Here is a 12,500-nt window from a genome sequence, read left to right on the forward strand (position 1 = left end):
GATAGGACGCATCCTTCCTCAATCTCTCTCGACGATCAACGTACATCATGAAGCAACTGTTTGTCGGTAAAACTGTGCACAGCAAATCGCTGGACGAACTGCAGCTGTTCTGCGATGGATTTGTGGCTGTTTCCTCCGATGGTAAGGTAATGGTATCGCTTATCTTAACACTCCAGGAAAAAAGTGCTGATTACCACATTTTCCCCACTCCGGTAGATCGACGCTGTTGGCGAATTGTCGCAATTGGAGGAGCTATTACCGAGTGCAGACCAGTATGAACGGGTGACACTAGCTCCAACTCAATTTCTACTTCCTGGCCTGATCGATGCTCACATCCACGCACCGCAAGTACCGAACATTGGCCTTGGGCTCGATAAACCCTTGCTCGAGTGGCTAGAATCGTACACCTTCCCGCTGGAGTCCAACTATCGCGATCCCGAGTTTGCAGCGCGTGTCTACAAATACGTGGTGGTAAGTCGGGCCGGGTTAAAGGGGGTAATCTGATAACCAATCTAACGGAATGACACTTTTGTCCCCCCTCTCGGGCATCCACAGAATACCACCATCGCTAATGGCACGACGACCGCTTGTTATTTTGCCTCCATTTATACGGAAACCAACAAAATTCTTGTCGACGAGATGCTACGCCAGGGACAGCGAGGCTTCGTTGGCAAGGTATCATCGAACCGGATGTGCCCAGAGTTTTATGTGTAAGTAGGAACCGAACTGAGGCTTCAGATTTCTTTTAATCACACCATCTTCGTCTTTCCGGCGGCACAACAGGGAATACGATACCGAAACCTCGGTAAAGGACAATGTGGATTTTATTCGGTACGTGCTGGACAAAAAAAGTGATCTGGTGCAGCCCATAGTGACGCCCCGGTTTGCCATTACCTGTGACGATGGGTTGCTGCGTGAACTGGCCGGTCTGGCCCGTACCTACAATCTCCACATACAGACGCACGTATCGGAGAATCTCGGAGAAATAGCCACGGTGAAGGAACAGTTTCCGCAGGCACCACACTACACCGGAGTTTACGATGAGGTGGGCCTGTTGACGAACCGTACCGTGCTGGCACACGGTGTTCATCTTGAGCAGGATGAGCTGACAGTGCTGGCGGAACGGGGCACCTCGATCGCACACTGCCCGAGCTCGAACACTAATCTCGGTTCCGGATTCTGTGACGTGCGACGGTTGCTCAGTGCGAACGTAAAGGTTGGCCTTGGAACGGACGTGTCCGGTGGTAGTGAAGCTTCCATCCTGGCCGTGATGCGATCCGCCTTGGCCGTGTCGCAGCATTTAAATTTTATGAAAACCCAGAACGTACTAGGTACGGGCCGGGTTGCATCATCCGGCGAGGGAAAGCAGCAAAGCTACATTCCACTTACTTATAAGCAGGCCCTCTTCTTGGCCACCCTCGGTGGAGCACAAGGTAATTTCCTACACTAATTCGAAACCATTAGTCCCTACAATCACTCATGTGTTCTCATCTCCTTCCATTCCTCCCGATTGCAGCTCTAGCGATTGACGATAAAGTGGGCAACTTTACGGTTGGGAAGCATTTCGATGCCCTAGTGATCGATACGGAACTGGCACCGATCGGTGGGAACCGTTTGCCGGAAGCGTTAACGAAAGAGAAAAGCAACGAGCAGCAACTGCTCGAGCAGGTTCAGAAGTTTGTCTACGTTGGAGATGACCGCAACATTGTGCAAGTGTTCGTCTCTGGCAAGCAAATAAAATTATGATTCAACGGCAGCGCACACCGAAGCATAGCTTCGGGACAAAGTCATTGTGTTGCGTCGGTTCCTCTGAGGTCAAATAAAATTGATCACTTCCTCATTATCACTCCGCTCAATGTCGATTCACTATGCATGCGGTCATCTTGCTGTTGCCGTCAGAATGGCTTATCAGCTAATGTATTCGACCTTCTTATCTGTCCGATTTTTTGGTGTGTTTTTGGCGGCGCATGCAAGCAGAATCAACAGATGGGTTCGGTGTTTGCGAAGAGATCCTGAAATTGATAGCATGCAGTAGTGATACAGTATGTGGTTCCTGGGGGACCGAGCTCATTATCAGGCGCTACAAACGGAGCGATCGAATACGTACACGGGTTGTATTAGCTTTAAGCACTCGGGCATGTCTTTCCATGTGAATTTATTATTCTTTATAAAATTAATAGTTAAATCTGAAATTCATACCAAAAATATCTCCGTCACTTAACAAGCCCTGTCCCCAAATTGACGATAACCCCTCTTGAGCATAAACGTTAATTTTGGCGGTATTTGTGAGATTTTTTCTAATAACAATCCATAGTTTTTCGTTGGTAAACTGCACCAAAGAGAACAGTATTTTTAGCTATTGCCCCCTGGAATAATCAATGTTCATTGTTCATATTAGATCATATGCTTTTTCCGAGTATCCTTGTCTCGTTGCCGCATGACGTGTGAGCAATACTAAAGCTATCTACATTAATAATGCATAAAAAGACACTTTGTCCAGCCGGCAGGTGTCAATCAACTCGCTTATGAGGGCACAGCTCGAACGAATCCCTTTTTTCTCATCAGCAACCTGCAGCATTTCAAGAGAACGACCGCCATTTGGTTAGTTCGTAGTTGTCCATGATGGTAGTGCTCGGAGTGATTTTCCTGTTCCTATCGTGGTGGTGCACCGAATTTTTTGCCGGTTCTATGGTACTTCCTCTTAGTAGCAAAGATTATGAGCAAATGCGTGAGGCCATCCTGAAGGCAGAATATCAGTATGGCCTCGGAGGAAAGGTGTTCCTTAGCCCCGAAGAACAGCACGCCGATCAGGTGCTGGTGGAGATGAAAAAACGTGAATTACAATCAGCACCCGGTGTCCCGCTACCTTCTGCAATGCATTTCTACGAAGCGAAACCCTTGATCGATGCTAGTGTTATGTACAAGGTCCTAAAAACCATGCCGAAAGGGGCCGTCCTGCACCTGCATAACTCTGCCGCGGTGTCCTCGAGTTGGATAATTCAGAATTTAACCTATCGAGCCGAGGCTAAGCTATGTACTCACAACGGTCGGCACTTCTTCACCGTCAGGTGAGTCTTTTTGTGGCCTCGCTGCTTTTGTTCCCTTCCCTAACCCTCTTCATACAGACCGCAGCACTTCTGTCCGACGAATCAGACGCGGTCGATCAACGAAATGCGCAAGGAATGGGCCGATGGTCCCGGTAGTTTCGATCGTTGGCTGGAAGCCAACATTAATTTGAAGCTGAAGCCCCAGAAACCCTCGGCTACGGTTGACGATATTTGGAAAGACTTTGAAAGCTGTTTCGAGGCGATGAAAGGATTCCTTCAGTACAAACCGTTCTTCGAAGCGTACCATCGGCGTTTGTTTCACGAGTTTCATCGGGATAATGTGTGTTACCTCGAGCTACGCGTGTCCGTTGGCCGCCTGATCGATGCCGACGGCAAGGAGTATGGACCGGTTGAGGTGGGTTACATCCTGTACCGGCTGGTGACTGAATACCGTCGACAGAATCCATCGTTTCATGGTGTGAAGCTTATCGTGGCGAAGCATAGAAACATGACCGATGACGAGCTGGCCAATGCGCTAAAACTCTACGAAAATTTAAGGTAACAACGAATTGCTCTATCCCAACATGGTGATTGGTTATGATCGTTTGTTCGCCTCGATTGCAGCACAACCTTACGAGGGTTTGTCGTCGGATTCGATCTCGTTGGGCAAGAGGATCCACAGCGATCGTTGAAATCGTTTGCTGCAACCCTTTTACGGTCATCGTCCCATGACAGTCCTCCTAGATACTTTTTCCACGCTGGCGAAAGCGGTATACTCGTTCGGGGATTCGTTGCATAGTATTTATTGATTAATGTGATCAATTATGCTCCTTATCACTTTCATTTCCAGTAAGCTACTACACGGAAGCGGATCAAAACTTGGTCGATGCGATCCTGCTCGACACTAGGCGCATTGGGCATGGTTATTCACTGCTTAAACATCCCATCCTGTGGCATGCCGTTCGCCGGAAGCAGATAGTGCTGGAGGTGTGCCCCATCTCGAACCAGGTGCTCGGTCTGGTGCGCGATTTAAGGAACCATCCCGGCAGTTTCTACGCCACCCAGAACATTCCAATGGTCATAGCTAGTGATGATCCGGGGTTTTGGGATGCGGTTGGTGTAACCTACGACTATTACTACGCCTTCATGGCCATGGCACCGTCGGCTGGGCTGGGATTTCTGAAGCAGCTCGTCTGGGACTCGATCAAGTTGGTTAAATATCTCTATGGGCATAATTCTTTGACTGTGGTTTTAATGATTTTCTATATGTTTTCTTGTATCCGTCCAGGTACAGCGCTATCAGTGGTGAGGAACGGCAAAACATCACCACAACACTGGAGCACCAATGGCATGAATTTGTGCAGGGGCTAATCAATGGATCCGCCACCGCCGCCGCCGCCGCTCATCGATAGCTGCCTCAGCAAACAAAGCAAAGCAAAAAGCTGGGTTTAACGATCTACCGAAAAAAAAAACAGGGAACCAGCAACGAATTAGGGAACTAATTCCCTGCCGCACACAAAAAAGAGCGAATTAGCGCCATCGAATGAAAACATTATGAATGGATTAGCGCCACCGAGTGGCTTGCAGTGGCCTCATAATTTATATGGCTTCTTGGAAAAGCACCACGATCGCGCGTTGTTTGGGTAATCGGTAAACAGAAGAAAGGCAATAGCAGGGGTCAGTTAATTGCTAATAGATAGTGATTGCTTGTGAATGAAGCTTTAGTTGGAATTGACAAAACCAATTTAGTAGCACAAATTTATTTCCTAACAAAAAAAACTAACACAATTAGCTTCATGTTGATAACTGCAATTTACAATATGAATGCATCATTAAACACGAAGCATTGATGAAATCTAAATGTAGTAAAACAAAAAAGGATACTCGTGTTAGGCAAACATTTTAGAAAAATAAATCGACTTTCATTTTCCGCCTGCATTTGAAAAAGTAACCATTTAAAACATGTTTAGTTTATCTGTTTTCACCTCCTTCAGCAGGTGTGAAATTTGTTGCACCACCCTCGGGGGCATGCTACTGAATGGTACTCAGTAAAAGTGAAAACAGTAACAATCCGGCCTTCCGGCTTAACATGTGGCGCACGTGGCACCTTTTGGGTCGCCTTCATTTGAGGGGGGGAGATCGGGAAAGATAATCGGCATTTCCTCATTGCGATACCACAACATCATCGGCACCACGAGCAACGAGTTCCAAATTTGGCCAGCTCTTGCGACACGAAAGTGGCAGTGGCCAGCAGCACCGCCACCCCTTTTTAGCGACTTTCTATCGCGCGAACCCTTTGAATGGGACTTTCTGGTTCGCGGAAGCTTCGGCACACCGTGTTCATGCTGTTGGTCCAGCATCATCTCATCATCAGTTGTCGATGATCCTCGATGATCGTGTTCCGACAAAGCCAGGGAGAGAGAGAGAGAGAGAGAGAAAGGTTAGCGTAGGAGATGCGAGAGAACGTACAGCTCATTCAACCGTTTTAAGGGGGCGCCCTACCTTCTTCATTGAAGCCGCCAGTGTTTGAAGAGCCGCTGGTACGCTGGTGTGCGTTGTCAGTCGCTGTCGATGTTTATGCGGAGATCCCGGATCGCAGAAGAAGAAGAAGAAGAATGGCTTACGCATCGAAGAACGCGCAAAAGAGACGGAAAATATAGCGTACACACAAAACGGGGCCCGGGATCCGGGACTGGCCACAACAACATCGCGGCTTGGCAGTGCGATCGTCGAACAAAGGTGCGTAGAGAAGTCCAGGTGAAGGTGATGGTAGAAAAGGGGTGGTGCTTTTAACCCTTCGACGTCCAATATAGTGCTCCCTCATCCCCCCCCCCCGTCTGCTAGCTAGAGAAAAGCGCGACGATCGAGAGCGACGCGCAGAGAGACCACGATCACCACCGGTCGACCGGTGGAGCGTGATCTCGCCGTAAACAAGTCTTCACGCACACCACACAGAGCCACAACACATTGACGACGATCACGACAACGACGAACGAAGCCGTGGGAGGAGAAGAAGGAGGCCCGCGGGTTCGGGTTCGTTGGGCTGCTGATCTCTGGTTGATTACCTGTTATGCCTGCGGGGTATAGTGGGCCTGGTGGAAGGGGGCGCAAGAGTGTGTGACACGTTTATAAAAGTTTTCCCGAGAAAGTGGTGACCGCCGCCGGCGCGCTCGCTCGTCCGCTCTCTCGATGCTGGATCGCCAGCGTGGTTCTCAATCCAGGTCCAGCCGCCGAACCTCTAGCACCACGATCGGTGGTGTGTCGCGCGCGCATCGCTCTCGCTGGTGTGCAGCAGCAGCTGCTGGCGTCATCTCAGGTCCATTCCGTTACCAAGGCGACCAAGGCATCACCGGGGAGGGAGTAGTAAAGGAGTCTCGCAGCGATCATCCGGATATGTCTGGTGGCGGCCCGGGATTTGAAAGAGTGTAAAAGGTATTGCAAATTTGTGCTTCAACCGAACAGGAGGGGGGGTGGAGTGGGGTGGGCAGCAAAGAGAACAAGGCCATATACTGTGCCTGATTGTCGATCATCGTTCTGTGATGGCTTTGTGTGAGGCTGCTGCGCTGGTGCACCTCAAAGCCTACTATTAGCAGGTCCGGTTGGCTCTTTGTGACGCTCAGCGAGCGAGTGCATAATCGAAGGAGTCAACGAAGAAGGCGTGTGTTATGCTTTGTGAGTGTGTCTGTCGATCAAAAAACAAGTTTTAAAGCTCCCGCTACGTGCCCTGGCCTGGCCTGGCTGCCAAGCCTGTTCATTAGAGTGGCCGCAAAGCAGGGAAGGGTCAGCGGACGCTGGAAAGTGTCGTTCCTGTGCGCTCTCTCGTATGTGTGTTTGAGTGTATGTGTGGTTCGTCAAAGGCAATTATCTTCCCTCCTTCCAGCAGCAGCAGCGAGCAGGAGAGGGAAAGGTGTAGCATAATAATGGAAAACGTCCCCCTGTTCCCCCCGTTCCGTTCGTGTTGTCTCTTGGTGGTGATCAGTCGTAGATCCGTGATCGTTCCCCGCAAGGGGAAGAAGTGTTAGAGGTGTTGGGTAGTGGTTTTGGAGCAGCAGCAGCAGCAGCAGCACCGACCGACATTGAATGTAATGTTGGATACGAAATATCGGAATTTGACATTCTGCTACAACGACGATCACGATCATTCAATCTATCGAGCTACAGCAGCCACCGCGGCCACCGTCGAGGGTGCGGTATAGTGTCGCTTAAACGAGGGGGGTGCGGCGGTAGCATAACGCAAAGCACATATAGCAACGCAACGGACGCAGGAATGTTGACTTCGTGATCACTCCAAACACACCCGCTGAGTGTGAGCAAAGGAGAGAGACCGAGAGAGAGAGAGAGAGGGACAGAGAGGTGGTTGAAGATCGTTGGTTGAGATAGAAGGAGACAGGAGAGCAGCACCACCGAAGGAGGTGAAAGGAGCCGGGCCAAGGAAGGAAGGTGCGCGCGTATAAAAATCGATGCGGACGCAGGTGGCGGTGGTGCTGGTGGATTATCGGCGGCTGAAGAAAAGGGAACGCCGAACGAGTTGAAAGAGATCGAGAGCGAGAGAGAGAGAAGGAGTAGAAGTTGATCTTTTGTAGCGGCAACGGTTGATCACTGGGGTGAGGGTGGAAGGAAACCCCTGACGCGGCCAGGAGAAGGACATCTCTCTCTCTCTCGGTGGTGGTGGCGGCGGCGGTCGTGGTTACCTGCTGCTGCGACCGAAGTCAGCGTCTCGACAAGTGCGCTTGGAAGGAAGGCGAAAAAAAAAGAAAAGGAAGAAAAGGAAGAAAAGGAAGGGGATGATTCAACCCTCGAACCATCTCACCTGAAGCTGTTTTGCATAAGTTCTTGTTGGCGAAAAAAAAAACGCGCGGAGAAGAAAAGGAACAAGTGTGCAAATGACCACCACACGGCGGACCGCGATGATGATGATGATGGTGGTGGTTGTCGCGCTGCTTGAATATAACGGTTGGAAGACGGGGGAAATGAACGGGAAAAGAGAACATGGTGGAACATGATGGAACATGGTGGTTTAGGTCGGTTTCTCTTCTCCCTTCTTACTATGCACGCACACATACACACGGATGCGCAGCACACACGAGAAGAAGCGTCATCCATTCTTGCGTCTTGGCCTTCTTTTCTTGAAGATTTTTTTCCCCGTGTTTTCGACCTGAAAGGTGACAACAACATAGCATGCCACGACGGTCGTTCTCTCGACGTTCGTCGTTCGTGCGACATTGAAGGGCGTTATGTGCCCAAGCACAACACTTTAGACAACAACAACAACAATAATAATAGCAGGGCGTGAGCATTAACCCCCCCGGGAAAGTCTCCACGCACATGGGAACAGCAGTACGCGCACCCCTTTACGTTCAGTCCCCATCTTTGCACATCTTTGCATTCATTATTCAACCCCCGGGGGTTGAGGGACATGCAAAACTTGCGCCCGCAATCCGTTTCCAGCATTTCATTTCGTTTTTTTCGTTACGTTCGTGCCAATCCGATCGTTTCAGTTGCCGTCCATCGAACGGCACTCCTGCTTATTGCCCGGCTAAGGCTCTGGCGCATTCCTCGACGATGAGTTGCCCTGGCTTGGCTGCTGATGGCTGACAGGCTGGCCTTCGTTCCACGGGAGGAAGGGGTTGAATGTTGGTGACCAGCACAGCGCGCCTGCGGTCGTTGCAAACGTTTGCAAACGTGTTCTGGACCACCCCTTCAACTGTTGTGTGTTTTTTTTTTTCATTCTCGCTGGTATGTTTGGTCTCTGCGAAACGGCCCCTGATCGTGCTGTGTCTCGTGTATGTGTGGGTTTCCCTGACCGGGTGCGGGTGGTGACCGATGACTCTTGAATTCTTGGAAGTGCTGGCGGAGAAGGGTGACGCAAAACACACGCAACCAGCTCAGTGCTTCTTCTGCTACGAAGCAACCGTTGAAGAAGTTTTGAATATTCAGAGTTGGCATTGGAATGCTAACACCGAAAAATGGCGTTGTCTGGCGAAAATAGGTGTGTCGATGTGGGAACTGATTGATGAAATGATGGAGGTGTCAAAAGGATGTTAAATTAGTAACATTTACCAATGTACTTAGTGTGATTCCAGCAAAGGACGCCTATGTGGTGAATTGGGTGTGTAAAAAAAAATCCCTTTAGTATTGTACGCTTTTCGTAGTCTGCCACCATAGCTGTGCGATAGATAATTGATTACCCGTTTCTTAAAGGGTGCTGTTTAAAGATTTTGTTACGCAAATATGTGTCACAGTTGTTTCAGATTATTTAGCCGATTGATGACTCATTTAATGACAAATTTGGTCAAAATCACATACGAGACAGATTTCTCGCTATGCGTCTTTCAAGAACCCACATTCTGGTTTTATATCCACTACTTTGGTTTTCACGTAAGAATTCACGAAAATCAAAAGCGCTAGAATTGAGCAGAGAATGCTCTGAACTTGCCTCAAACAGACGAAAGCCGAGATATACTGGTATAATCTATGAGCCACTCTATTTCTTTTCATTTTCTAAAAATGATCCAAGGCCACCCCGATGATAAATTATGTTTTCCTAACCTTTTCCACCTTAGTCGAGCATGTGCAAATGTCAGGGTCAATGGCGTATTCTACATTAACCAACCACACACGCGCCCTCGCAGTGAAATGCCCGTTAAATAACGAACGTTTTTGGACCGTTTCCCAAAACTGTTTGGACGGTTTTCCTGTGCCTCATCCGGTGCCCACTTCTCTCTGTTTCCGAAGGGGACGCACTGCTTTTGGTCCGAAGAAAACATGCAAAGAGCGCGAGCGAATCCAACCATAGTTTAAGGACAACCCGTGGGTGTGGAAACGAGAACGCGAACACGGTTCGGAAGCACGGCTGCGCCAACGGCAGTTCTATTGACAGGCAACGGAAAAGGACACCCTCGCGCGCCTGTGTCCTCCGCGAGAAGAGAGCGCACGTGCACACTAGCCCCTCTCTCTCTCGTACACAGCAAACAAGGGGGCCTGGTGGTGTACGATGGCCTGCTACGATTTACTCCATATTCTCACACGCTAGAGTAGGTTTGCTTCCGTCCTCCGTGATACGCGGGATGTCGGGAATGTGTCGCCACTCGGGCGCTTCAGAATCGCCCTACACTTCTTGCTTTCTCGGTTCGGTCACTAAAAAACCACAGCTCCACCTTCATTGATCGGGAATACGAACGACAACGAAAGGGGTTTTGTGACGCGGTGTGAAAATCGGCGTGTAATTGCGCGTCTCTGGTGCTCTGGTGGTGATTGCTTTTTACCAGTTTTCCCGCACTACCTTCCTTCTCCCCCAACCCCCTTCTAATGGTTCGTTTCGGATTGAGTTGAGGAACGGCACCATCGTCGTCGAGTGGCCATCGGAACAGCAGCGGCAGCAGTGTAATACGCTTTTTCCATGGACATTTTCTCGCGCGTTTTCCATCGCTCGCCGCGTTCGAGCAGAGTACCATAGAAGTGTGTGACAAATGTCGAAGGGAAAATGGAACCATAAATCACAAACCACCACCCTCTCCCACCCACGGATTGGTTCCAAGTGCACCTGCTCTCGCTCTCTCGCTGGCACAACTACCACCAGCAGCAGCAGCAGCAGCAGCAGCGTCATTACCCTTCACCCGGGGTTCCGATCTCCGCGAAATTAATGTTGTTTATCTCGGTGCTGTGCCGTGCCGTGCCGTGGAGCGGTGTTTTTAACCTTACGAGTAACGCGCCTCCTCCATTCCTCCGCATCGCATCGCATCGCAGTGAGCATGGGAAAGGCTGGGAAAAATCTTCGTAATTAGTATCGATTACAGTGCAGCTCTGCAGTGAAAGTTCGTTTCGGATTCCAAATGGGACGGTGGGACGGTGCAAAAAAACTAAAAAAAACGGGAGAACGTCCACCGTCCGAGAGACAGAGAAAGCGACAGAAACCAGGGAGGGAACGGAGCGACCTGCACACGCCTGCTCCACGCCAGTGCAATTTGTGATCCGTGATTTCTGTGTGGAGTTTTGGTCCGGATAGAATCTGCGCTGTACTAGCCACCTCTCGGAATCTCTCGTGTATGTGTGTGCGTGTGTGTCTTGATTCCGGGTCACGTTTTTAAAGTACACGTTAGACGCCACGGCGGCGTCATCTCTGGTCCGGTGGGGTTTTTGGGGTGGTGGTGTGGTCAGGGGAATTGTATTGAAAAATGGGTCATCGAGTTGGTCGCCTGCTTGTAGCTGGTGGTGTAGTGCGATGTAGATGAGCGCGACAGCCAGCGTACGCGATGCAGCATCATCATCATCATCATCATCATCGCCCGCGTCGTTACCATGTGTGTCGTTGGTTGCTACGATTCATTGGCAATCTTGGTTGATGCGAAGGGAGTACTTCTAGCGCATTATCAAATTGAATATCCTGCTGCGGAGAAATCTAAAACGGAATCGAGGAACGAATCAAATCACGCCCCGCGTCCAGCAGCGCGGCATCGCGACACGGATATAGTATTTGGCAGTGTATGGAGTGACCACTCGTAAGGGCCGCTCTCTCGATTTGGCCTTCTAAGTCACGTAGTATTCCCGGTCCCGGTCGTACGTGTCGCCGTGTGTCCGAGCTGGACAGTGTGCAGTGTATGTGTGGCGTTTGAAGAAAAAGTAAAAGAAGGCGACACGGAGAAATGCGAAGCGAAATATCGTAAATCGCAGGAATCGCAACGACGACGGAGGAGGCGGTGACGACGACGACGACACGCACCGCAAAAGTAGTGGACAACCGCGAGCACACTCGAGCGAGCTTGAGAAAGCCCATTTTTCGCTCGAAAAAAAAATACGAAAATAGGTTTGGGTGACGAGATTTGCGTGTGGTGCTCGCTCCATTCCGTTGGCCTTTTTGCTCGTTGCTCCCCATTCTTGGCCCCCATCTGCTTCCTCATATCCTTCGCCTTCATACATTCCGTGACATTAACACGCAAAGAAACGCGGAAAAGACGAAAATAGGAAAATGTTTAGCTGTCTCTGGCAATTGTGGGACTGGTAAGGATGATGATGGATGGCTGCCGAACAAAAAAGATGTGGTTTTTCTTTTTGGTTTGTTCTAAATTGCGAAAAGCAATTCGAGGTTTAAGGAAAAACCAGCCCCCATACTCCTCCCCCCGCCCCCGTATGAGTTGTAATGATTTGCCAACGTTTCGCCATTCTGTTTCCTTGTTGTTGTTTGTGTATGTGTGTCTTTCGTTCGTGGGCTCATTAACACAGATCTTCGTAAGAATCCTTTTCGTAGATGGAGTGTACTCATGATGGCCCCCCTTTCACCCCCTTTTTTTCCGACAGGATTGATCCACCCACCTTCACGACGATGGAGAGCAAAAAGCTGCAACAACTGCAGCAGGCCAACTCACACCTGGCCCCGATGCCACAGATGAAAGGGCCCGGTTTCCAGCAGGCTCCACCGGGTGGCTACGATTATGGAACGTCGGGAGCGACGGCACT

The 12,500-nt window shown here is 49.9% G+C and overlaps 3 protein-coding genes across 3 annotated transcripts in view; all 3 read left to right on the forward strand.

The window, feature by feature from the left end:
* Window positions 1–1,846, forward strand: part of LOC126577726 (guanine deaminase-like) — a 1,925-nt gene extending 79 nt beyond the window's left edge. The window contains exons 1-5 of the mRNA XM_050239587.1: window positions 1–146; window positions 217–471; window positions 556–710; window positions 784–1,433; window positions 1,517–1,846. The exon at window positions 1–146 is cut by the window's left edge and continues 79 nt beyond it. Coding sequence (XP_050095544.1) covers window positions 48–146; window positions 217–471; window positions 556–710; window positions 784–1,433; window positions 1,517–1,746 — 1,389 coding nt within the window. The 5' untranslated portion in view covers window positions 1–47 and the 3' untranslated portion in view covers window positions 1,747–1,846. The remainder of the gene's footprint in view (window positions 147–216; window positions 472–555; window positions 711–783; window positions 1,434–1,516) is intronic.
* Window positions 1–4,459, forward strand: part of LOC126576696 (uncharacterized) — a 10,294-nt gene extending 5,835 nt beyond the window's left edge. The window contains exons 2-11 of the mRNA XM_050238002.1: window positions 83–146; window positions 217–471; window positions 556–710; window positions 784–1,433; window positions 1,517–1,715; window positions 2,709–3,068; window positions 3,126–3,605; window positions 3,672–3,817; window positions 3,898–4,255; window positions 4,336–4,459. Coding sequence (XP_050093959.1) covers window positions 83–146; window positions 217–471; window positions 556–710; window positions 784–1,433; window positions 1,517–1,715; window positions 2,709–3,068; window positions 3,126–3,605; window positions 3,672–3,817; window positions 3,898–4,255; window positions 4,336–4,459 — 2,791 coding nt within the window. The remainder of the gene's footprint in view (window positions 1–82; window positions 147–216; window positions 472–555; window positions 711–783; window positions 1,434–1,516; window positions 1,716–2,708; window positions 3,069–3,125; window positions 3,606–3,671; window positions 3,818–3,897; window positions 4,256–4,335) is intronic.
* A 7,407-nt stretch (window positions 4,460–11,866) lies between these two features.
* Window positions 11,867–12,500, forward strand: part of LOC126576697 (uncharacterized) — a 20,985-nt gene continuing 20,351 nt past the window's right edge. Inside the window, exons 1-2 of the mRNA XM_050238003.1 lie at window positions 11,867–12,044; window positions 12,342–12,500. The exon at window positions 12,342–12,500 is cut by the window's right edge and continues 2,620 nt beyond it. Of these exons, the coding sequence (XP_050093960.1) occupies window positions 12,013–12,044; window positions 12,342–12,500 (191 nt within the window). The 5' untranslated portion in view covers window positions 11,867–12,012. The remainder of the gene's footprint in view (window positions 12,045–12,341) is intronic.

Source organism: Anopheles aquasalis, chromosome 3, assembly GCF_943734665.1.
Source record: "Anopheles aquasalis chromosome 3, idAnoAquaMG_Q_19, whole genome shotgun sequence".
Classification (NCBI taxonomy): Eukaryota; Metazoa; Arthropoda; class Insecta; order Diptera; family Culicidae; genus Anopheles; species Anopheles aquasalis.